Here is a 25,718-nt window from a genome sequence, read left to right on the forward strand (position 1 = left end):
CCTGAACGGGAATCCTGGATCCACTACCAGGGATTGAAATCCTTCCTCCTGAACGGGAATTTCACATTCCCTGGATCAACAACCAGGGCAAATCCTTCCTCCTGAACGCTCTCAGCCTCACCTACAGCTGACCTCACTGGAGCTGACAAGCCCTGAATTTAACACAGCAGTTGCAGCCTGAGGAATTTGTTTTTCCGGCACTGTACATCAGTGGGAGTTCGCTGGCTGCTGTCTCCCACCGCCCTTCCTGGCGATCCTCATTGCAACCTACAAAGAACAAACACCAGAGAACATCCTTCCAAACACCAGAGAACATCCTTCCAAACACCAGAGAACGTCTTTCTTAACACCAAAGAACTTCCTTCCTAACACAAAAGAACTTCCTTCCTGTACAAAACCTTTACGCATTCCACATTGGACAACAATCATGCAGGACCCTGCCTCATGACCCGCTTCCCCTGCAGCTCTCTGGGAAATTTTTTCAGCAGTTCCAACGGTTCACTGTTTTTATTTATTTTATTTTTATTTTTTTTTTTTTAACATTTCCTCTTGACGAGCCAGGACGAGCTGCCCGCGCAGTTTGCGCCCTCAGACAAGCGCAGTTCGGGTACAAAGGACGAGCGGCGCCCGCCGCGCTCGCTCCCTCAGGCGCCGCCGCGACATGGCGGCGGGTCGCGTCGGCGCGCCCTCAGCGGCAGCTCCGCCCCGCGGGGCCCCGCGCCGCGCCTGCCGCCGCCGCGCTCCCGCCGCCCGCCCCGTTCCCCTCATCGCGCGGGGCCGCTCCGCTGTTCTCCCTCCCGGCCGCGATCCCGGCGGCGCTGCGGGCGCGGCGGGGCCGCGCGGCGCTGCGGGCGCGGCGGGGCAGCCCCGCGCGCGGAGCGGCCGAGGCGGGGCGGGCGCGGCGGCGGCTCCGGCCGGGTCAGGCGGTGCGGGACGCGCGGCGGCACGGCGGGCCGAGATGCCGCTCTTCGCCGCCAACCCCTTCGAGCAGGACGTGGGTGAGCGGCGCGGCGGCGGCTGGGCTCGGCGGGGCGGCCTGCTCGGGCTGTAGATTCTCTTCTTCCTCCTCTTTTTTCCCCGCTTCCTTTTCCTCCTCGGCTGTTTCCTTCTCCTTGTCCTCCTCTTTTCGCCTCGCTGTTCCCCGCGCCGGGGGTCGGCGTGGGTCCCGGTGGGTGATCCCGAGGAGGGCACCGTGGCCCGGCTGGGGCAGGAGGGATCGGCAGCCGTGGGGTGAGGCCGGTGTGACACGGGGTCACAGCGAGCCCCGGGAGTGCTGGGCTGGGAAAGGGTCTGGAAGGCTGGAAAAGGCCCTGGGAGGGGCTGGTGCCCAGCTGGGCAGGAGGCCAGTGGTCCCTGGGCTGTGCCAGCCCGGTGTGACACAGCCCGGGGCAGTGCCCGTCCCTGTGCTGGCACTGCGGGGACACCGCCAGGGCTGGGGACAGCTCTGGGACAAGGGAGACACTGAGGGGCTGGAGTGGAGCTGGGAAGGGAATGGAGAATCCCTGAGGGAGCTGGAGAGGGGCTGGAGAATTCCTGAGGGAGCTGGGAAGGGAATGGAGAATACCTAAGGGAGCTGGGAAGGGAATGGAGAATTCCTGGGGGAGCTGGGAATGGGCTGGGGAATCCCTGAGGGAGCTGGGAAGGGAATGGAGAATCCCTGAAGGAGCTGGAGAGGGGCTGGAGAATTCCTGAGGGAGCTGGGAAGGGACTGGAGAATCCCTGAGGAAGCTGGGAAGGGAATGGAGAATTCCTGAGGGAGCTGGGAAGGGAAAGGAGAATCCTTGAGGGAGCTGGAGAGGAAATGGAGAATCCCTGAGGGAGCTGGGAAGGGAATGGAGAATTCCTGAGGGAGCTGGGAAGGGAATGGAGAATTCCTGGGGGAGCTGGGAATGGGCTGGGGAATTCCTGAGGGAGCTGGGAAGGGAATGGAGAATTCCTGGGGGAGCTGGGAAGGGAATGGAGAATCCCTGAGGGAGCTGGGAAGGGAATGGAGAATCCCTGAGGGAACTGGGAAGGGGCTCAGCCTGGAGCCAAGGAGGATCCCCAGGGATCTTTTCCCTCTCTGGAATTCCCTGCCAGGAGGGGACAGCCGGGGGGATTTGGGATCATCCCAGGGAATGGGACAGGAGCAGAGGGAACGGCCTCAGGCTGGCCCAGGGGAGCTCAGGGTGGGACCAGCAGGAATTTCCCCATGGAAAGGGGCTCAGGGATTGGCACTGCCCAGGGAGGGTTGGGGTGCCCATCCCTGGAGGTGTCCCAGGAATTCTGGAGGTGGCACTTGGGGCTCTGGGCGGGGACAGGGTGGGCATGGGGCACTGCTGGAACTTTGGGATCTTGCAGCTCTTTTCCAGCCTCATTTCTGGGATCCTGAGCACCAGAATCCCAAGGCTTTTCCCAGAAGGGAATATCCATCAATCCCACCCCAGCAGCAGAGGTGGCCCTGCTCCAGCCACTTCTGGCAGGGAACATTTTGTGCTCCCCCACAGCTCCAAACCCCTCACACCAACAACAGAAAAGGAGCCCGGAAAGTCCTTAAAATCCCATTTTTTGCATTTTGGGGGAAAAATTCTTCCTGGCAAGCGTGCTCAGGCCTTGGCAGGGGCTGCCCAGGCAGGTTTGGAGGTGTCCCTGGAATTCCTGGAGGTGGCACTCAGGGCTCTGGGCTGGGGATAAGGTGGGCTTTGGGCACAGCTGGGACTGGATGGGCTGGGAGGGCTTTTCCAGCCTTAATAATCCCGGAATTTCTCCTGTGGCTGTGGTGGGCCCAGGGCACACCTGACACATCCTGGCCGGCCTGGGGGCTCTGGCAGGGAAAGGATCCGTGGTTCCCCCCTCTCCCTTCCCCTCAGCAGCATCAAGGAATGGTTTGTGCCTGTTTTGCTCCGACTCCTGAAATTTCCCAGCGTTTTCCAGAGGTGTCTCTGTGCCTCCTGGCCTCGCCATGGCGTTTGCAGGGATTCGGATACTTGTGGCTGCTGGAAGATCAGCTGCTTTTCATCCTTTTATTGAGGATTTTTTCCCAGTGGCTTCCCCAGAACCACGCAGAGGTTGGGGTGGCTGTGCAGGGCCAGGAGCTGGGCTGGATGATCTTGATGGATCTTTTCCAGCTCAGGATATTCTGTGCTTCAATGATTACAGAAGCTGCCTGGAGTTGGGCTGAAGACGGTGACTCAGTTGTTCTGTTTTGTGTCCTGCCCTGACTCGTGCTTCCTTAAACTTGTGCTCTGTGTCACTTTTTTGTTACACAACGTCTGTTCTCAATGGCAGCACTGAAAAAAACAGTGAAATAAGTGAGACACCAGGCTCAGCTTTCTTGTTGGCACCCTAGGAAAGAGAAGAATTCAACATTCCTGGGATTTTTGTCCCGGCCAAAATGGAAGAGTTTGAGTGCTCTTGTTGCCACACAATCTCTTGTTTCGTTTTGAGCTGGTTTCCTGGTTTATTTATTATTTTATTTCTAATTTCAACTCCCTGGTGCAGTTTGCTGTTTGACCACACTCACATTTCACGTGGCTCAAACTGGTGTATTTGTTCAGGTGGATTTTTTTGGAACTCTGCAGGGTTCTTGAACAAACCTAAATGCCTCAAGGACTCCCAGGCTGCAGAACTTCAAAACTGGGACTCTGTTTGCTTCCAGCTTCTTAAACTTTACTCAGTGGATTTTTTTTCTTTAATATTTTAATTATATATAATTTATTATTATCACTTATTAAAATTTAGCATGTACAGTAGAATAGGAGCTGGGGCTTAATCTTAGAGTTCCTTGCCAGGAAAACTTTGTCATTAGAACCTTTAAAAAAAATTAGTATTCTGTTGTAAATTAGACCATGCAGAATATCAGATTATCACATGTGGGTACTCTGGGGAGGTGCTGAATTTGGAATTTTGGTGCCTTTTGTTGGCTGCAAAAGGTGGGGACAGATCCACCTGCCTCTTCATGCAGAGCTGCTCTTTCCTTGGAGAACACCAGTGGGGAAAAAGGAATTTCCTTTTCTTACCTAACCCAGTCCTAGGAGCTTCCATTTCCCTTATGTTTTATTCCTTTTTTATTTTTCTAGTATTTATCTTTTTTTTTTTTTGCTTTTCCCCAGTATTATTGTTTTTCCCCACATATTGTTTTCCCCACATATTATTGTTTCCCCCCACATATTATTGTTTCCCCCACATATTATTGTTTCCCCCCACATATTATTGTTTCCCCCCACATATTATTGTTTCCCCCCACATATTATTGTTTTTTCCCCAATATTATAGTTTATTCCCCATTATTATTTTTTTTCCCAGTATTAATATTTTTCCCCAGTATTATTTTTTGCCACAGCTGGCTTTGCTCCCGTGGTTCCAAGCCCCCAGAGCCGAGCAGAGCCTTGGAATGTGCCTGGACACAGCTGCACATCACAGGATAACCCTCTGGAACTCGGGGGGAGTGGGGCTGCTTCCATTGCTCAGGAACCTCCAAAACTTTTGGAACGTTGACATTTCCTGTCTGGCTCCCTGCAGACTCCACGTGCACTCCCTGTTTTCCCAGCTCTGTCCTTCCTCTTCCACAGCCTTCACCCCGGAGCAGCCTTGTTCCCTGTCATGTTTGTTTTCCTGCCCTTCTCTCCAGGGCTGGGGAGGGCTCCAGGGGGTGAGGACATTCCCTGGTTCACCCCATGGCATTCCCTGTTTTTCCCCCCTCATGGCATTCCCTATTTTCCCCCCCGATGTCATTCCCTGTTTTTCCCCCCGATGGCATTCCCTGTTTTTCCCCCCCATGGCATTCCCTGTTTTTCTCCCCCCAATGTCATTCCCTGTTTTTCCCCCCCGATGTCATTCCCTGTTTTTCCCCCCCGATGTCATTCCCTGTTTTTCCCCCCTCATGGCATTCCCTGTTTTTCCCCCCCTCATGGCATTCCCTGTTTTTCCCCCCGATGGCATTCCCTGTTTTTCCCCCCCGATGTCATTCCCTGTTTTTCCCCCCCATGGCATTCCCTGTTTTTCTCCCCCCGATGTCATTCCCTGTTTTTCCCCCCCGATGGCATTCCCTGTTTTTTTCCCCCTCATGGCATTCCCTGTTTTTCCCTCCCAATGTCATTCCCTGTTTTTCCCCCCCGATGGCATTCCCTGTTTTTCCCCCCTCATGGCATTCCCTGGTTTCCTCCCCCTGGCATTCCCTGTTTTTCCCCCCTCATGGCATTCCCTGGTTTCCTCCCCCTGGCATTCCCTGTTTTTCCCTGGCTGCTGTGGGAAGTTTCCCTGTCTCATTCCAGGTTGGATTTGCCTTTAGGGGCTCTTTAACTTTGTCCTGTGGCAGAACTGAGCATCCTCCTCCTCCTCCTCCTCCTCCTCCTTCTCCTGTTTCCAGCTGCTGAGCTTTCCAGGAGAATCTTTTCCATGGGAAGCTTTTCCATTTTTCTCCTTTTCCTACTTAATCCAGCCCTCAAGGCCTTACATTTCCCTTATATATTATTTCCTTTTTTATTTTTCAGTAATTTGTTTTTCTCTTATTTTTCTACTATTTTATCATTATTGACACTACTGACATTTATGACATTATTACCATTGTTGACATTATTTATTTAATGTTCCTTTCACTTCTCAGTTCATAGTAATTATTGTCTTCAAAATTTAATCTAAAATCTTGCAAATAATTGGACTTCTAAAAATTTTTCTTGCTCTTGCTTTCTTCTTGAAATATTTTCCAGTCTTTGATCTGACTGCTTAAAATTCCTAAATTCTGAGCCTGCATTTTTATAATGTTTCTTTCTTATTTTTTGAGATTATTTTTGCTTTGTTCCCCCATCCTGCCTTGATATTTTTTTAATATACCACAACCTCACAGTTACTGGTTTTCTTTATATTATGAAAGATATTTTATATAATAAACACAAATCCATAATTTAATATAATTTATATATTATACACAAACTAAGAGTTGTCCACTTTCTTTCCAATTTTTTGGGGTTTTTTTTGGTTTGTTTTTTTTTTTTTGACAAACAAAATTATTTCCTTTTCAGCTTATTTGCCTCGATAAAACAAAACACTTTTCAAGCAAAAAACTTGCATTTTAAAAAGACCTTTCATTGAACTGGGTTTATATTGCAAAAAGTTATTTTAATAATGTATTTTAATCCAATTTTTTAGACTGTAATAGAACCATGAGTAGGGATCATTACAGGTGGGGCTGCCTTTTGACTGCAGGTTCATCCTGGCTGTGATCTCTAATTAAATCCAAGCTGGAATTCTCTAATTAGGCTCTGCAAAGGAAGGGGCGTGGATTAAATCTCTGCCTTTCATCCATGTCTTTCTGCTTTATCTCTTGGAAAACAGCACTTGGAGTCACCCTCCATTCCTTTTATATTTACTACTCCCTGTGAAAAGTTCTTCCACGCTTTGTGTAAAATCTGTTTTTGTGCAGACTAGGGTTGATTTCACTTCATGGGCAAAGTGATCAAGAAAATTTTGATTTTAGTGGTGACAGTCACTAAAAAATAAACAAGCACTGGTTTAGCACAGAAGCCTTCTGTGCTGAAAGTGCCTGAGGAGTGATTTTTTTGTGCTAAATCAGTGCTCATTTTGTGTTTCTTGCAGAGGAAGTGACACAGGTGGAGAAACAATGTTGTATTTTAATATATTTCTGGGTTTTTAACGCAGATCTCCCTTGGTGAGCCTGTCCCAGGGGAGTTCAGGGCTGAAATAACAAAATGTTTTGGGAGTTTGAAGGTCCTGAGGTGGAGCTGCCCCAGCCCAGGCTGAGGAGCTGGGCTTGGTCAGGATTGGAACAGGGAGGCTTGGAGCATTCCCACTCCTTGCCTGATCCAGAGTTGGTTATTCCCGAATTTTTTGGTCTTATTTAAGTGTATTGCCTATCCCTTCTTGTGAACAAAGAGAGAAGAAATAATGGAAGAATAATGCAGTGGCTGGGGGAGGTGGGAATGTTCCCCTGGAGAAGGGAAGGATCCAGGCAGAGCTCAGAGCCCCGGGAATGTTCCCCTGGAGAAGGGAAGGATCCAGGCAGAGCTCAGAGCCCCGGGAATGTTCCCCTGGAGAAGGGAAGGATCCAGGCAGAGCTCAGAGCCCCGGGAATGTTCCCCTGGAGAAGGGAAGGATCCAGGCAGAGCTCAGAGCCCCGGGAATGTTCCCCTGGAGAAGGGAAGGATCCAGGCAGAGCTCAGAGCCCCTGGCAGGGCCTGAAGGGCTCCAGGGAGAGCTGGAGAGGGACTGGGGACAAGGGATGGAGGGACAGGAGCCAGGGAATGGCTCCCACTGCCAGGGGGCAGGGATGGCTGGGAGATTGGGAATTGGGAATTCCTGGCTGGGCTGGAATTCCCAGAGCAGCTGGGGCTGCCCCTGGATCCCTGGCAGTGCCCAGGGCCAGGCTGGAGCAGCCTGGGATGGGGAGGGTTTCCCTGCCCAGGGCTGGGTTGGGATTTGGGTGCCTCCCATTCCTCCCTGTGAGGGATTCCAGGACGTTCAGGATTTGGCTGTTGTGTGTTACAGGGATGATCCCGACCATTTTCCCTCAGTGCAAAGCATTCCCTCCTTTCCTTGAAGAGCTGTGGCAGTGCTTTGGGGCAGGAGCTCTCCAAGCATTTCTCCTTTTGGCAGTGGGAGCAGCAAACAATTCCCAGCCCCTTCCCAGCTGCTCCTCTGAGTGCTCTCCCCTCTCCTGGACTGGCATCGTTCCCTTGGAACCACGCAGCAGCTCACCCAGGGAAAAGCCATTCCTTGCACTTGGAGTTCTTTATCAAAGCACCCCAAGCAGCACATTGTGTTTTATCACTCTTTCCATAAAAGCCAGCTCAGGTCTAATGTTCCTTAGTTAATTGGAGGGGTGCAGAGGACAAGTCATTCCATGTTTTTAAAGGTTACGTTCCCTCCGTGCTGAAAAAAATCCTGGAAAAGGCATCCTCCCACATCTGCTCTGTCTCAGCATCTGTGAGGGAGTTATCCTTCAGAATTGTTCCTGAATTTAGGGAAGAACAGCAGCTGCTGCTCAGTTTGTCAGGATGGCAAGGAGGGAAACTTCCAGATCCCTGAGAGTTTGGGAATGGCAGAGTTGGGATCCCCACGGCTGCTCCCGGGACAGGGTGGGCTCAGGGCAGGGACTTGGCTCCTGTGGGAATGTGCTGGCTCAGGAACAAGGCCTGGGAGCTGAGTTTTTGGGATAGGGACGGTGTGGGGTGAGGGATCACAGGGAAAAAAAGAGCTCAGGGGGGCTCTTGTGGGTCTCCACAATTCCTGCCAGGAGGGGACAGCTGGGGAAATTTGGGATCATCCCAGGGAATGGGACAGGAGCAGAGGGAACGGCCTCAGGCTGGCCCAGGGGAGCTCAGGGTGGGACCAGCAGGAATTTCCCCATGGAAAGAGGCTCAGGGATTGGCACTGCCCAGGGAGGGTTGGGGTGCCCATCCCTGGAGTGTCCCAGGAATTCTGGGGGTGGCACTCGGGGCTCTGGGTGGGGACAGGGTGGGCATGGGGCACTGCTGGGACTTTGGGACCTGGGAGGAAAAGGTCAAGCTAAATAATTCCATAATTCTTTTTCAACCTAAATAATTGCACAATTATTTTTCAACTTAAATAATTCCATAATTCTGAGGTGAAATCTTCCTGCTGAAGCCTGTGATCATCAAACCTTCCTGTGGTCAGTAGCAGAGTTGGGATTATTTCTGCCAAGGCAGGAAAAGCTGGTGTGATTCCACTCAGGGCTCAGGGAAATGTCACTGGATCCTTGGGAAGTACTTCAGGATACCCTTGGGAATCTCTTCACTACTTAGGGATTGTATATCCAGGAAATCTGCAGCTTCCAGAGGCTGACTTGGCTTGATTTTCCTTTTTTTTTTTTTTTTTTTTTTTTAAGTATTTAGTGTTGCAGGCACTCATTTATTTTCCACACCATCCCTGAATTTGTTGTTCATTCCCTAAAGTATTGATGCACTTAAAAGAAAATGTAGCAATTCTATAATTTTTGGGGTGAGCTTTGAAGGTTTGTGGTTTGAAAGTAATATTTATGTCCTTGAAGTAAATACTTTCGTTTGTGAGGATAAATTATGGCCAAAATTCTACATTTCTTCTGTAACAAAAGGGATTTGGAACATTGCTGGATTCACATTCCCTTTGTGGAAATCTTTCTGCTGAGCAGCCAAAATAAAATTGAGTTTAGCTGGTTAAAACTTTAATCTTGAAGCAGCCTGTGCAATAAAATACTAAATTTGCTATTTATTTACTTGACCTGTAATATTTACATGGGGTTTGAATAAGATGACTAATAAAAACTCAAAACACGAATAAATACCATTAAGCCTCATTAATTAATCTACAGAATGAGTGGAACAAGATGAGCTTTAAGGTCCCTTCCGACCCAAATCATTCCGTGAATCCATGAAATATTGATTAGGGATACATTTTATTGATAGACTTTGAACTGAATAAATAAATCACTTAATAAATCTACTTTTTCTTTCCAGAAAAAGCTACAAATGAATACAACACCAGTGAGGACTGGGGGCTTATCATGGATATTTGTGACAAAGTTGGAAGCACTCCCAATGGGTAAGCTCAGCATTCCAGGGAATTCTGTGCTGCTGGGAGGAAGAAAATGGCACAGAGAACACAGCTCAAAATTCCCAATTCCCAAACACAAAGAGCTGGCTTGGAAATCCTTGGAAAAAAATGTTCCAGGAGGATTTTGAGCAGAGCAACTTCTGTATGCTGAGCACATTCCAAGTTTTTCCTGGAGTTTTGCACAGCACGCCCAAGTTATTCATATTTAATGATCTGGCATAAATCTGGGGAAGTGGCTGTGCCAGGAGGAGAAAGTGAAAGAATTTCTGTGCAGAAAAACACCTGGCAAGGAGCTTTTCATGAGATTTGTCTGTGTTTGGTTGTTAGGAAAAATCAGAGAGGAAAGGGAAAAAATAGGGATCAAACACAAATCACTTGGAATCAGTTTAGCCTGAGTGGAACATTAATGGAATTTCAGTCATTCTGTAGCGGCCAGAAATATTTGCTGAATTTTAAATTTGGAATCAATCCTCAATTAGTGCATAGGTGGAATTCTTAAGTAATTTTTAGCAGTTCTATTTAATATTAAAATTGGGGTTTTTTTGGTTGTTTTGGTTTGGTTTTAATTGATTACCTACCACAAGGAATAATAGCAAATCTGTTCAGTCTGGGAATCTTTACTCCTGAAGGAAAAAAAAAAATGTCCTTTTGAGTCCTGCATTAAAAATCAAATTTTTTAGTGCCACAAGACTTGTAGAGGGAACTCTTTTAAATCTGGTTTTGAAGGAAGGGATGTTGTAAAGAATTATGTGATTTTAAAAAAATTACATATGTAGAAATAGAAGTAGATAAAATGCATAATTAAATCTAAAAATACATATTTGTATAGAAAATAAAATCCCAATTCTGAATTTTAAATGGCACTGCTGCTGGCATATTTTAATTCAATTTTGTGTCATTCTCTTCCCTTCTGCCCTTGAAAATAATGAAGATTGTTGCCTACCCTTAATAAAAATACAGCTTAAAACAACTGAGTTGACTTTGTTGGATGGTTTGCACGTGAAACAAAATGAAAATATTAGGACTAAAAGTGTATTTTTCTGGCACAGAGGCTTTTCTGTGCTTTTCTAGTCCAGCAGCTCAAGTATCTGCCAGTGATAATATTTTTTAAATGCTGCATCAGCTTTTTCTTTTAGGATTTAATGTGTTTAAATGTTCCAAATATCAGTGTTAATGAAGCTTTTGATGTGCCTGAGCTCCTGCCAGCCATTAATGCTCATTTAAAGTGTGGAAGCCCCTCAGCAGAAGCATTTAAAATTCTATTTATTATTCCCCCCTCACCTCAGATTGTGCTGGAACAAATGATGAAAACCTTTGTGTCCTCAGGCTGTGGAAAAGGGGATCCAAGAGCTGGGAATGAAATCCACTAAAACACCCATTTATTGCATCCTGTCTTTTCTGGGGACATTTCTGTCATGCACTCCCTTCCCTTCCTGGCCTGGCAGCAGGTTTTTGGGAATGGATGTGGAATGCCAGGGGGAAAAAAGGGAATTTCTGTCAATCCAACACCCAGCTGAGGACAGACTGACTGGTCAGTGGGTAAATCTCTGCCCAACCCCGAGAGCTTCAAGTTCAGGGACATTTTGGTTCAGTAAGCTCAGGTTTGGTGACATTTTTGTTCAATAAGTTCAGGTTTGGTGATGTTTTCATTCAACAGGCTCAGCTTTGGTGACATTTTTGCCCATTAAGCTCAGCTTTGGTGCCATTTTGGCTCATTATGCTCAGCTGTGGTGTAATTTTTGTCCATTTAGCTCAGCTTTGGTGTAATTTATGCTCATTAAGCTCAGCTTTGGTGACATTTTTGTTCATTAAGCTCAGCTGTGGTGACATTTTCATTCAATAGGCTCAGGTTTGGTGACATTTTTGTTCAGCAGGTTCAGGCTTGGTGACTTTTGCTCATTAAGCTCAGGTTTGGTGACATTTTTGCTAAATAGGTTTAAGTTTGATGACATTTTTGCTCATTTAGCTTAGGTTTGGTGATGTTTTTGTTCAGCATGCTCAGCTTTGGTGACATTTTTGCCCTTTAAGCTCAGCTTTGGTGACATTTTTGTTCAGTAAGTTCAGCTGTGGTGACTTCTGTTCATTAGGCTCAGCTGTGGTGACATTTTCATACAATAGGCTCAGCTTTGGTGACATTTTTGCCCATTTAGCTCAGCTTTGGTGACATTTTTGTTCAGTAAGTTCAGCTGTGGTGACTTTTGTTCATTAGGCTCAGCTGTGGTGACATTTTCATACAATAGGCTCAGCTTTGGTGACATTTTTGCCCATTTAGCTCAGCTTTGGTGCCATTTTGGCTCATTATGCTCAGCTGTGGTGTGATTTTTGTTAATTGAGCTCAGCTTTGGTGTAATTTACGCTCATTAAGCTCAGCTTTGTTGCCATTTTTGCTCATTAGGCTCAGTGCTGCTGGGGTTTGGGCTCATTCCTTGCTCAGCTCCTGTCCCTCCCATTTTTCCTGAATTTCTTGTTCCCCTGCAGAGCCAAGGATTGCCTCAAAGCCATCATGAAGAGAATGAATCACAAAGTTCCCCACGTGGCTCTGCAAGCTCTCACTGTGAGTAAATTCCCAAATTCCCCCCAAAAACCTCCTGCGATGCAGCAATTACGTAGTTACTGATCAATTAATTTATAAATATCTTCATTAACCTCAGTAAATTAATGGCCATGATGAATTTACCTTTTATTTTGGATTATTTGTACTCTTTTATAAATTGCTTTTTTTCCCTTATTTTGGATTATTTGCACTCTTTTTATTTGCACTTTTTACTATTATTATTATTATCATCATCACTGTTTTTTATTTGCACTTTTTTCATATTCTGGATTATTTGCACTCTTTTTAATTTGCACTTTTAATTATTATTATTTGCACTTTTTTATTTGCATTTTTTATTATTATTTGCACTTTTTTTTATTTGCACTTTTCTTATTTTGGATTATTTGCGCTCTTTTTTTATTTGCAATTTTTATTATTTTTGCACTCTTTTATTTGCACTTTTTTATTTTGGATTATTTGGTCTTTTTTATTTTATATTATTATTATGTACACTTTTTATTTGCATTTTTTTCTTATTTTGTATTTGCATTCTTTATTTACAATTTTTATTATTTTGTATTATTTGCATTCTTTAATTACAATTTTTATTATTACTATTTGCACTTTCTTAATTTGCTTTTTTCCTTATTTTGTATTATTTGCACCCTTATTTACAATTTTTATTTTTATTATTGCACTTTTTAAATTTGCTTTTTTCCTTAATTTGTATTATTTGCACTCTTTTTATTTGCCATTATTACTATTATTTGCACTTTTAAAAAATTTTGCATTATTTGCACTCCTTTTTTTTATTCACAATTTTTATTATTATTAATTTAATTTTTTTTTTTTCCATTTTTTTCTCTGCATTTTCCCAATTATCTTTCTGCTGTTCAGCTTTTAGGAGCCTGTGTGTCAAACTGTGGGAAGATATTCCACTTGGAAGTGTGTTCCCGGGATTTTGCCACTGAAGCTCGAGCTATAATAAACAAGGTAATTGCTTTAGAGCCTGCAATCCTGGGGCAGAATTATTTTGGTAACTTCTCCAAATTAATGTTGTAATTAATGCACATTTTCTAGTTTTCGTGCTGTGTTTTCACCAAAATTTGTGTCATTTTTACTCTGAAAAAATAATCTGTTAAAGAGCTGACAGCTGATAATCCTTCACATTTTTACAAAATTACATGAGCGATTTTAATTAAAATCTCTGTTCCTAAGCTCCATTAATTTGATCATGATAAGTGCAACTCTTCTTGAGGAGAGTTTTTATGAGGCTTGAAGGAAATTCCTGGGCTGAAGTGAAAGAGAAAATGATGAGGGAGTGAAATGACATTTGTACAAGGAAAAGGATGAAGTTCCAGACGATAATTTTGAATTTGTAGAGCTTTTGGGAATGTTGAATGAGAAAATAACCAAGAAAAGGAGACAGAAGTGGTTGGGGTCAAGCAGCTGCTGGGGTGTGAATCTGGATGTGAGGAATGGAGTAAGCAGGAACAGCTTTTCCCTAATTACTGCTCCAGTTGGAGGCAGAACTGGTTAATGGGTTAAAAAGGAGTTTTCAGATCCCTGCAATCATCAGAGGCTGAGCAAAGCAATTAAGGAAAGTAATAACATTGCTGGGAAGCAAAATGAGTTCACAGCTCTTGTGTTCCTGGCTTTTGTGGAAAAATAGGTCTGCAAGTGCTGCCTGTGTTCCCATTAGGCAGGGTCCATCCTGGAGCTCACACTGCCCTTCAGCACCCAGGGATGGGCAGGGATCCCGGGATCCCACCCAGGGACAGGCAGGGATCCCGGGATCCCACCCAGGGACGGGCAGGGATCCCACCCAGGGACGGGCAGGGATCCCGGGATCCCACCCAGGGACGGGCAGGAATCCCACCCAGGGACGGGCAGGGATCCCGGGATCCCACCCAGGGACAGGCAGGGATCCCACCCAGGGATGAGCAGGGATCCCACCCAGGGATGGGCAGGGATCCCACCCAGGGACGGACAGGGATCCCGGGATCCCACCCAGGGACGGGCAGGGATCCCACCCAGGGATGTATTGGGATCCTGGGATCCCTCCCAGGGATGGGCAGGGACCCCAGGGTCCCACTCAGGGACGTACAGGAATCCTGGGATCCATCCCAGGGACAGGTTCTGGAGCACAATTTTGTGTTCTTGGGAAATAATGACCCTTTACCCCCAGCCCTGCCCCCCTTGAAGGAATAATGAATAAAATTGTGCTTTTTCCCTCTTCCCAGAGGGAAAATGAGTTCAGCCAAGCGTGACAAATGTCTTTGTGCTGCTCCTGAGCCCAGCAAACTCTGCTGAAAAAAATGCAGGTTGGAGCCCAAAGCTGGCAGTGCCCTCCCTGCTCAGCCCATGCTGAGTGGGATCTGATTCCTTGGGTTGGGAATCTTGTCCCAGTGCCAGGATCTGGGGGAGCCACAGGAATTCCAGCCAGTGCATGAATTGATCATGGTTTGCCCCCACTCCAAGCAAATGCTCCTCCTTTGCCAGGCTGTCCCTGCAGCTCAGCTCTCAGTTTGGGAATTGAAACTATCCCTAAGGGTCGTCCCTATGGATAATTCCTTTTTGTGGGAGAAGATCAGGTTTTTGTGAGGGTGTCTCAGCTGGGACAAAGCTGTCCTGGCATCTGAGGAGAAACCTCAGAGGCCAGGAAAAGTGGATTGGAGGGAAAGACTGCTTGGAGGATTTCTTGGAGGAAAAGAAAGACTTCTTGGAGGATTTTTTGTAGGAAAGATTTCTTGTAGTGAAGGAGTTCTTGGAGGATTTCTTTTAGGGAAAGATTTCTTGGAGGATTTCTGGGAGGGAAAGACAGTGGCTTATATCAGACCAGTTTATGTGGTTGGGAAGTGGAAAACAACACACTTGAGAAGGAATGAAGAGAAAATTGAGGTTAAATGGAGGGTGACTAACACAGTAGCAGTAACACAGAGATACAGAAATTTGGGGTAAGTGTGGAAGGCAGCCTGAATTTCTCCAGAATCAGGGCTCCAGGTGCTCAGCATGTTCTCTGGAATACCAGATCAGGGTATAAAAGGTCAGATATTCTACACTCTGCTCCCCAAATCTTCTCAATCTACACAATCATTAACAATGAAGTATATTTTTAGTAAAATGGGTTTGGTAACAATTTTGGTAATGGCTCCTTCTGTTCATTTTGAGGCTCAAACATCCCTTTGTATCCAATTTTGTCTTCCAGGCTCACCCAAAAGTGTGTGAAAAGCTAAAAACCCTGATGGTGGAGTGGTCAGAAGAATTCCAGAAAGACCCACAATGTAGTTTAATATCTGCAACCATCAAATCCCTGAAGGAAGAAGGGGTCACTTTTCCTGCAGCAGGATCCCAGGTGAGAGCTGCTTTGGGACAGTGATGGATCCCAAGCTCTGCTTTCCTTTCCACATCCCCTTTTCCTGTTTGTCCCATTTCCTGTCCCTATCAGGAGTTGTCCTGGGTTTGCAGTGGTTTCTTTTTCACTTCTGGTGGTTTGTTGTGCCCAATCTAACAGCAGATATGATGCCAGGTGGTTTTATCCTGACTTTTATAATTGATAGTTCTGAATGTTTCCACATTATTCAGTCCTGAAAATTAAAATTATTTCTATTACAATTTCCTCACACAAAGTTTACTTTCCTCTATATGAAACACAGAGTTTTTTTTAACTTTTACAAACACTCTGAGTTTTTGAACTTTTACAATCCCTCCTTCCTCCACAAAGATGTTTTCACTTCTAAATCTGATCTATGTGTAAAACATATGGCAGGAACATGGAAGAGTTGAGCACTGGCACCCAATTCCACTTTCTGGTGGGAATGAAAACTCCAGCAATGATTTCACTGTGCTGCTGGAGAAAATTGTAGGGTTTAAGTCAGCAGCTCCCAACTAGAGCATCTTCCCTCTTGAAGGGAGGAGTGAACCATAAAAGTGGAAAGAGTTATTTAAATGAGTAGTCTCACTGTAATAAATATGACTAAAATAACTATTTCAATAAAATCACTTAATTCAATCTCATTATTTGTGTTACTTTTTTTTCCCTGCTGAAAACATAAGCAAACCTGAAGAGTGGTGATTTTTATTTCTAGGAGAACACCTGCATTCCACAATCCACCTGATCAGGAACAACTCGTTGCTCATTTGTTAAAATACCAAATTATGGAGATTTCTTTGTCATTTGTCCCTCTGTTGTTCCCACCTTTGCAGGCTTCCACCAGTGCTGCTAAGAATGGCTCCTCATCCAGCAAATCCAAAGAAGATGAGGATATAGCTAAAGGTGAGTTGCTGTCTCAGCCTTGGGTTGGACTCCAGAAGTTTTGTTAAAAAGCAGGGAAATGGGAATTTGGGCTCTTCCCTGCTGCACAGCACTGAAACCAAGGGCACAGCAGGTTGGGAATTGTGGCATTCCAGGTGTTTCCCTCATCCGTGGGGATTTGGGGTAAGACACATTCCTGCCACTCACACAGCATTTGAAATGTTAACTTCCAATACTACAGACCTTGTTTAAGTAAAGCATTAAATCCTGTTTTTGTTAAATCAGGAAATCAAACTGCTTTTTCTCCAGGGATAAACCCCACAAACTTGTTCTTTTCCTCTCTCCCCCACCTGCAGCTATTGAATTGTCTCTGCAAGAGCAGAAGCAGCAGCAAATGGAGACCAAATCCTTGTACCCACCTGCAGAAATGGCACAAAACCCCCAGAGCCTGAGGAAGGTGCGAGCTCTGTATGACTTTGAAGCTGTCGAGGACAATGAGCTCACCTTTAAAAGTGGAGAGATTATTTTTGTTTTGGATGACAGGTACAAATACACTCAGTGGAGCTGACTTTGTTCCACCACTCTTTGTTTTCTCAGGGTAGCACATTTTTACTCTGATGCTTTCCCCTCCCTGCCCTCCCTCATATCCCTTTCTCTTCCTTTTCCCTTTCCAAATTCTTTTAACTTCTGACCTTTAGTGCAGGGAGAACCTTGAGTATTCATCCAATTTGTAGATTTGAAGATAAATCTTAACTGGTTGTCTGAGATAAGAAATTGCTTTGGCATCACATTCCACCTGTTTCCAGCAGCTGTTAAACCTCTGGCTATCAAGAATCAGATTTGCCAAGAGTAAAACTGATTAAAAATAGCTAAAATAATGCTTGTTGTTAACACCTCTAGAGATGTATACAGCTTTAAAGGGCTGGCAAGTATTCGATGTAAAGATTTGATGGATTGTGTTCAATTTTCAGTGATCCCCTGACTCCTCTTCCTCCCTTCCCTCCCCTGTGCCTCAGCTCCTGTTTGACTTTGTGCTAATCCCTGCAAATTCTCTTTTAAATGTCACAAGGTTTTGGTAGAAAAACCACCAAATATGTCTCTGTGCTTCAGGTTTTGAGTAAAAATTCCAAATATGTCCCTGGCTTTGTTCACCCCAGAGTCCTTTAACCCTTCTTTATTTCTTCAGTGATGCCAACTGGTGGAAAGGGGAGAACCACAGAGGAGTGGGGCTGTTCCCATCCAATTTTGTCACCTCTGACTTGACTGTGGAGCCCGAGGCAGGTGAGTTACCTGCTGAAATGATGGATGGATTATTTCACAAGGGCTGAAAGGATGGATCATTGCACCAAGGCAGCTTTGTGCTGCAATCCTAATTAGCCCAGCAGCAAAATAATTTCCTATATCAGCCCCAGGAAAGAATTGAGAGACATCCTGCCCTTGTTTCAAGCAATCAAGCACAGATCATTCCATAACTCCCTTTAATTTCTGCTTCTATTTCTCTTTTAAGTTATTACCATTTTCTGTGACAGAAATTTGGTTTGATTCACCATAATTCCTTGTCAGCAACATATTTACAAATCCAGCAAATTGCCATTTCAAATGTCACAGTGTCTTTTCACACAGAAAAATAACAAGGAGCAAATGTTTGTTAGAAGTTATCACATCAACAGAAAGGAAAGAAACTCATCTCTGTTCTTCCAGCAGCTGTGGAGAAAATCTCTGTTCCTGAGGACACTGCAGAAGAAATTAAGAAAGCAGAACCTGAGCCAGTTTATATTGATGAGGTATGAAGCCACTTTAAAATAAAATATTGCTGGGCTTATACATTCTTTCGGTGCTGAATGTTGGCAGATGATTCTTTGCCTATAAAGAGCTTTTATTAGAATATTAAACCAATCTTGGCGTGGCTGAGAAATCCAAGTTCTTCATCTTGGCTTCCCTTTTCAGGATAAGATGGATAAAACACTGCAGGTACTTCAGAGCATAGATCCCACAGATTTAAAGCTTGATTCTCCAGATCTTCTCAACTCAGAAGGTACTTGCAGCCCTAAATGAGCTCTTTTTTATGACTTCTTCTCACAATTACCTTTTGTGGATTGAGCTGGGAGTTCTTTGTGTTTATTTTAATCTTAGGGGAGCTGTGCTCTGTACTAACAGTGCTGGAGAACACTTATTTCACCGTGGGAGTGTGGGGCTCTGGGGATAATTTGAATTTTTTTAATAGTTCCAAGCCAGCTCCGTGTTTAGCAGAGTCATTTGCATAACTCCCAGCTCTGTAAAATGCCTGAGCTTTGCAAGATCCATCTACCAATCCAACCCTGAAATAAATAAGAAATTAATTTTACTGTAGTTGGATAAAATATTTTTGGCTGCATTTAAACATTTAATTGTGCAAGACATCAACTGCCTCAACACTTTGTCTTCACAGATATCTGCCAGCAGATGGGCCCAATGATAGATGAAAAATTAGAAGAGATAGATAGGTGAGCACAATTTATTCACTGATTTCCTTCAAATTGGGCAGGTTTAATGAGATTTGGTTTTGCTACTTTCATCTCCTAAGCAAGAAAACCTTGCAAGAAAAATTGACCAACTTTACATTTTTTTAATGCTGAAATACCAAGTTCTGAGTGTGTGCACTGAGATTTGATTGCTGCTCTCCCAAAATTCCCTGCACAGGTCATGGATGCTTTTTACTTTGGCATTTTGTGACTGTAGCTTTCTCCAGGCTGTCCAGGGGCTGGAATTTCCAGTCTGTTGGTGACTATTCCAGGTTATCCTCACCTCTCCCTCCTCAGGTGTGGCTGCCCAGTACCTGAAGGAGCTGATCAGGAAAATGGAGAGGGATTTAGTGGGACAGGACCCAGGGAATGGCTCCCACTGTCAGAGGGCAGGGATGAATGGGGAATTGGGAATTCCTGGCTGGGCTGGAATTCCCAGAGCACCTGGGGCTGCCCCTGGAAATACCCAAGGCCAGGCTGGAACACCCTGGGATAGTGGAAGGTGCCCATGGCAGAAGGTTGGAATGGAATCTTGTAAGGTCCCTTCCATCCCAACCCATTCCATGATTCTGTGACTCCGGGGGATATTTGGGGGTGAAAAGAACAGGGAGTTCCACCTGGGAGTTGCTGGTTTGATGCCAGGAATGCTTGTGCAGCTCTTGGATTTTCTTCCAGTCACACAGCAGCAATTTTTCAATATTAATGGGTAAAAATGTTTACCTTTGACCCTTTAGGGGCTTCTTTTCCATGCATATTCAATGCAGCACTGGTCTTTCCTCCCCATCTGAGATGTCCCAGCAGCTCAGTGCCCTCTCCATTGTTTTTGGGACAGGAAACATTCCGAGTTATCCGAGCTGAACGTGAAGGTTCTGGAAGCTCTGGAGCTCTACAACAAACTGATGAATGAGAGCCCCATGTACTCAGCCTACTCCAAACTCCAGCAACCTGCCCCATTCCCACCCACCTCCTCTGGAGTCTCCGTGCAGGTCAGTGTCCCTGGGATCTGGAAATTTCCTGGGATCTGGAAATTCCCTGCTACTTATCCCTGCTTTAAAAAAATCCCAGCAAGAACCAAAGGGAGCCCACGAGCAATCTGACGTTGCCTGTGCAAGAAATTGGGATTTATCCACTAGAACAGAAGGTTTTGCTTGGCCACTGTTGAAAATTCCAAAAGATCCCTTCCATAATTCATTTCTTGCAGTTGGGATTGGGTGTTGCAGCAGCCTGGTGGATATTCTTGCTGTGAGTCATGTCAATCTCCAAGTAAAATGTTCTCTTCTTATCTAATAGTGGGGATGGGAGGGAACTGGAATATCAGTGTATTAATCCCAAGTGTATTTTTTGCTAAATATAGAAACACTCTGCTTTTAGCTCCTTTTGCCCTTAGAAAACTGAACATTTTGTATCAGTTCTAAGCGTGTTGTATTTGTGCTCCAAACTGTTTTACACTGTCCCTAATGATGGCTTAAGGAATAAACATGGAGGGGAAGGAGAGATTTTTCAAAAAAGCACAGAATGAGGGTTTTTACTTGAAATGAATTTTACTTTCATGTTAATTGTTCAGTGGGAAAAGAATAGTTGCCATAGCAACTGCTAGATCTGAAAATATGTCAGTTAAAAGTAATTCCGTGTCCTTAACTCCAGTGACGATGGAAAATTCATTATATTTGGAGGTTACAAAGTAATTTAAGCCAAAAGGCAACTGGAGTTTGCTGTTTCCTCCCAAGACTGGTGCATAGAAATGCAGGATAAAGCTTTATTTGGGACAAAAACCTGTTTATCCCAAATCCAACCCCCACCAGCAGCTCCAGCCCGTGCCACCTGAATTTGGAGGAAATCTTGCATTATTTAAACCAGAATTGGACAAAACTGCAGGTTTTGCTTCCAGCTGTAGAATATTCTGCTGGGTTCACTCCAAAGTGTGCTAAGCACCAAATCTGCTGGCTCTGGTTTGATTTGCAGTCGTATCCTGTGCAGCCTCCCAGTGGGAATTACATGATCCAGGGAGTGTCCATGTCCCCAGGGTACAGCCTGGCCCCGGAGCAGGTGGGCCAGGTGAGGACCCTGCCTCAGAGCATCAGCTCTGCAGCCACCCAGCCACCTCCAGCTGCTTATTTAAGGTATGGATCCAGCAAATTCTTCTTTCCTGGGGGGATTTTTGCCACTCTGGCATTTATGTTTAGTGACACATCGTTTTTGAGAGGAAAATAACAATTTTAGCAAAGCAGGGAGCAATGAGAGCATTATTCTGGGTAAAACTGATCCTGCATGAGGAGATTTCCCAGGAAGGTTTTGAGAGAAGGTTGAAGAGGAACCTCTGACCTCAGCTTTAAGCACTCAGCAGCAAAGATTAAAAATTAAATAGTAGGAGTAAGTTAAAAAGCAAGAGAAAAAAGTTATGTAGTAGAATTACTGAGCTGCTGGAAGAATTTTGAGGGGGAAAAAGTTTTTCATGCAAAAACCATAAAAAACCACCTCCAGCTGCTTATTTAAGGTATAGATCCAGCAAATTCTTCTTCCTGGGGGGATTTTTGCCACTTTGCACCTTCTTGTGGCATTTACATTTAGCGACACATCGCTTTTGAGAGGAAAATAACAATTTTAGCTAACCAGGGAGCAAGGAGAGCATTATTCTAGGTAAAACTGATCCTGCACGAGGAGATTTCCCAGGAAGGTTGAAGAGGAACCTCTGACCTCAGCTTTAAGCACCCAGCAGCAAAGATTAAAAATTAAATAGTAGGAGTAAGTTAAAGAGTAAGTTAAAAAGCAAGAGGAAAAGTTATGTAGTAGAATTACTGAGCTGCTGGAAGAATTTTGAGGGTGACAACACTTTTTCATGAAAAAACCATGAAAAGTGCCACGTTAGAGGCATGAAAAGCATGAAATTCCTGGGAAACTCTCTTTTATCAACACAGAGAAGTAACAGGAGGGGAAAGTACAAGTCCAGAGCTGCTTTAAGTTGAGAGTGTGCACGTAAAAACCTGAAACCCATGGAATTCCTTCCGAAATGCCCGTTTGGGTCGGGTTATTTTCAAACATTTTGGAGCTCCCAGCTCGTTTTGGGAGCGCCGTGCTGGCCCTGTGAGCGTGGTTGGTGTTGTGTCCCCGCAGCCCCGAGCCCGCGCTGCCCTTCCCGAGCGTCCCCAGCGCCGCCTTCCCCCAGCACCAGATGGGCGTGGACGTGGCAGCATTCCAGAGCACCCAAGGACCGGCTTATCCCGTGGCTCTTCCTGCTCATTCCCTGCTCCAGCAGCAGCCCAGTTTCCACCAGCAGCCTCTGCTGTGAGCGGCCAGCATCGAGGAATTCCGAGGTTCCGAGCCGGCGCTCTCTGGGAGTCCCTGCCGTGGCTATCAAAGTCCATCTTCCTCTCCAATAACCCAGCTCGCTGCCTTAGGGTGGTGCAGAGTAAAAATAGGCACCAGCTCTGATGGTTGTTTGCGTTTTTGCATCCTGAACTAGATGTGTGGGGATGGTTTAAAATAATTCTCCATTCCTCCCAGTCTCTTTTCTCTTTTTTTTTTTCCTCTTTTCTTACGCTTTCAGGAAACGCCACTTGTGAATCTTTGAAAGATTGTCCTAAAATAATTCTCTTTTCAATGTGTTTCTGGAAGCTTGAGGATGCTGAGATGCTGTTGCTTTGCCTCCTCTGGTGTCTTCTGTAATCCTTCTGTCCCAGTGGCTCTAGGGAAGCTCTGCAGTTTGGAGTCTCCTTCCTGAAGGATGCACCGTGGAATCCAAGGGGTCCCGAGGAAACTCTGCCACTCAGGACCACATCCCTGTGGAAATAGGAGAAAAAGAGGGGTTTGACAGTGCTGCCTCTGCATTTTGGAAAACACAGAGAATTGCTGTGTTTTCTCATGAGGAAAACAAGCTTTCCTCCAACTGCCCGGTGTCTTGGCAGAGGTGGCACTGCCAGCTCGAGGCTCCTTGGCAAGAGCAGGCAGGGGATGCTCCCAGGTGGATCCAAGGTGCCGAGCCAGGAACTTGCATGGGACCTCTCCTCAGTTTTCCTTTCTGGATGGATGTGGAAGTGAAGGAGCTTTGGAGTTCCTTGTGGGAAAGGAGGGGCTGGAGAAGGTTTGAAGCTGCTGAAGCCTCTGAGGATCTGTTCCCTTGGCAAGGGGGAGCCGAGTGGAACAGGAGCTGCCCTGATGGGACCAGGGGCTTCTGCCTCGCTTGGATTTCCTTTCTCTGCCACTGTGTCCATGTCTAAACCAGCCCTGAGCCCAGAGGAGCTCCTGCACCACTGGCAGGGGGGGTTTGAGGCCATCCCATGTGCTGGTGGGTGGGATTGGGCTCCTGTGGGGATCCAGAGCCTCTCCCTGCAGGAGGGACTGCCTCAGAGCTGGCCACGAGTGGCAGCTGGGGAGAAAAGAAATCCAGGAATTTCTTCCCCGATGCACTTTTTAAAGGGTGGGGTTTGTCCAAGGGAGCAGATGAGCTGCGTTGTCCTTTGGGAATGTGGGATTTCTTTCTTTTTCTTGTTTCAACTGCTGGGAAAAAAAAAAATCACTTCATCCTCCTGTTTACCTGCTCACTGGAGCATGGTCACATTTATCCTGCTTTTAACCACCTCTGGTGAGTGATAACCCGTGGTTTGGGGAAATAATGGAAGCAAATTACTGATTAAAACATCTCCATTAAATGCAGGAAGCTGCCAGATGTCTGAATAAGCATTTTTGATGGATAAACTTCATCCCAGGCTGCTGAGTGACAAAACCCACCCTTCACTCAGCACCTCCTCCATTTCTTTTCCCTTTGATTTAATTATTTGTTATCTTGACCTTATATTTGCAGCCTCATGCTCATGCAAAAAGTGCTCTTTAAATCACTTTTCATTTAAATGTGTGCAATTGGAAGGAGGATTTTGTCTTTCCTTTGGACATGACTTTAATTTGTCTTGATCCTTCCCCTGGAAGTAGCTCAGTTACAAATAACACACACGTGGCAATACTGAAGTGTTTTGATAACTTGTTCTTTGTGTCTTTTGAGGAAATGAATTTATTTCAATGCTGCTGTTCCAAATTCTTGGTTTTTGGAGCTTTTATTTGTCAGAGTTTACTTTGTTCCAAGGTGGTTTGGGGTAGAACTAAACCTTGCTCTCATTGCTATGAATTCTCAGTGTTTGTTAGGAAATTTAAATTGGTGGGTTTTTTTGGATTTTGAGCTTTGGGCCAAGAGAAATCTTCAATTGAGCCAGCCAGATGTGATTTGATGATGTTAATTGTTAAGTATAAATAATGTATATACTCATTTGTCTGAGATTTTCTACACAGCTCCACACATGCCTGAACTTTTATAAAAGCAGGATTTGTCCTTCTGTCACCTCTTCTACTCCTAACTCTGTGATATGCAACTTGTAGATAGTGTAAAATAATTTAATTATTATTAAACAAGTGTATTTAGAGGGGGTTGGTGTTTCTCTTCATACTTCTAGACATGATCATATTTATTTTTAAGGCCTGATTGTAACTGAACATGCTGCCAAAGGATTTCTCTAACTCCAGATTTCTACCTTAGGTTTCTACCTGCTGTTTTCTATCAGGAATTCAGGGTGGAGAACTCCTGCTTTTTCATATAAACCCTTAACATAGGAACCTGGGCGACTTTCTATTGAGACTTTCCTCGTGGTATATTTGTTTCATGGGTGTTAAATATCAGTATGAGATCCATTTCCTTTGGTGGGAGCTGGGGACCTGTTGTGTCCGTTCAGTTTGTCACCCCAGAGTGCTCTGAGGGCTTGTTCTCTGTCCCCTGGTGTCACCCACGCTTTTTCTCTCCGATTGGCTCCAGAAATCATGTTAAAAATCAGATTCTTGAAACCTTCCGAGTGCTGTGGTGTGTTCTTTGTGCTGCAGGGTTTGGTGGGGATGGCCCTGGGTTTGTGGGACTCTGTCCCTCCATGCTGTGGCCTCTCTCGGGGATTATTTCCTGAGATGAAGATGATTTTTCTTCCCTTATTTTTATCTGTGCATCTTTTCTAAGAACTCCCAGGCACTGCCCCTGCTTGCACTGAGAGGTGGCTGTGGGATGAGTCACGTTTGTTCACACACACCCTGGAGAATTCCCTGCTCAGAGGGGTGAGAGCTGCGTCCTGGGATCGTGCCTGAGGATTCTGGCTCATCCCAAAAAATCAGGGTCAATCCCTGGGCTTCAATCCTGCTGCTGGAGCTGTGCGTGGACACCAGCAACGCCTGCAAAGAGCCCCAAAAATTGTCATTTACACATCAGTCACTGGTTCTCATATTTTTTTTTTTACAGCCCTTTGGAGCTTCTGACCCCAGTGGGTTGATTTGGGGTCACTTCAGGTTGGAAGTCAACCTTTAAAAAAGCCAAATCATATCCTGAATTATTGGGAAATGCTGGCTGGTTTTCCCTTCTGAATCCCACCCTGCTCCGTCGGGTCTCCGGAGAGAACCTTTCCCTGGGAAATGTTTCAACAGAAATGCCTTCCTAGGACCAATTCCGTGATGAAACTGGATGTAAAAATAATCTCATTTAGACCACGGCCTCGGTGACCCACATTGAGTGTGGGCAGAGAACCAGGCTGCTCCTTTGAGCCGGGGAAGGAAGGATTTGTGTCTGGAGCGGGCAGGAGGAGGCTGGCAGCGCTCGGAGCGGGCAGGTGTGAGTGAGGATGTGCACATCATCCTCCTGCTCGTGCCCGTGGGAGGTGTGATGTGCCTCTAGGTGAAGCTCGGCAGTGGGAAGCAGGAAATCCAGGTCCCTCTCCCAGATCTTCCTCGGATTTTAGCTTCCAGCTCCTCATCTCCCGATTTAGCTTGATTTCCTGGGAATGGAGCTCTCCCCGCCGGGGGTGCTGATGGATGTGGGAAGGGTTGGGCAGGGCCCTGGGGCTCAGCTGGAGCCCCAATGTCC

General features: G+C 45.6%; 1 protein-coding gene across 4 annotated transcripts; it reads left to right on the top strand.

Moving 5' to 3' along the window:
* The first annotated feature begins 394 nt into the window (after positions 1 to 394).
* STAM2 (signal transducing adaptor molecule 2) lies at positions 395 to 24,661 on the top strand. Of its 4 annotated transcripts, none has more exons than XM_085584083.1 (14): positions 395 to 496; positions 9,450 to 9,534; positions 12,025 to 12,100; positions 12,980 to 13,075; positions 15,291 to 15,437; positions 16,289 to 16,358; positions 16,694 to 16,880; positions 17,524 to 17,618; positions 18,042 to 18,121; positions 18,285 to 18,372; positions 18,766 to 18,820; positions 19,671 to 19,824; positions 20,801 to 20,958; positions 21,950 to 24,661. In XM_085584083.1, exons 1-14 carry the CDS (start codon positions 445 to 447, stop codon positions 22,122 to 22,124), a joined length of 1,518 nt encoding a protein of 505 aa, XP_085440209.1. In that variant the 5' UTR covers positions 395 to 444; the 3' UTR covers positions 22,125 to 24,661. The 4 variants fall into 4 exon arrangements, with proteins under 4 accessions (XP_085440209.1, XP_085440208.1, XP_077640994.2 ...); XM_085584082.1 differs by having other exon boundaries at positions 410 to 496; positions 18,039 to 18,121; XM_077784868.2 differs by lacking the exon at positions 395 to 496 and adding an exon at positions 895 to 998 and having other exon boundaries at positions 18,039 to 18,121.
* Positions 24,662 to 25,718: the final 1,057 nt, after the last annotated feature.

The sequence above is a fragment of the Lonchura striata genome, chromosome 7 (genome assembly GCF_050655825.1).
Source record: "Lonchura striata isolate lonStrDom1 chromosome 7, ASM5065582v1, whole genome shotgun sequence".
In the NCBI taxonomy this organism is placed as follows: Eukaryota; Metazoa; Chordata; class Aves; order Passeriformes; family Estrildidae; genus Lonchura; species Lonchura striata.

Excerpts from the sequence above, each read along its gene's own strand:
- STAM2 (XM_085584082.1), top strand. The coding sequence starts at position 445 with ATGACCCGCTTCCCCTGCAGCTCTCTGGGAAATTTTTTCAGCAGTTCC. Across the intron at positions 16,359-16,693 it reads AGATGAGGATATAGCTAAAG|CTATTGAATTGTCTCTGCAA; the intron begins GTGAGTTGCTGT and ends CCCCACCTGCAG. Across the intron at positions 20,959-21,949 it reads CCTCCAGCTGCTTATTTAAG|CCCCGAGCCCGCGCTGCCCT; the intron begins GTATGGATCCAG and ends GTGTCCCCGCAG.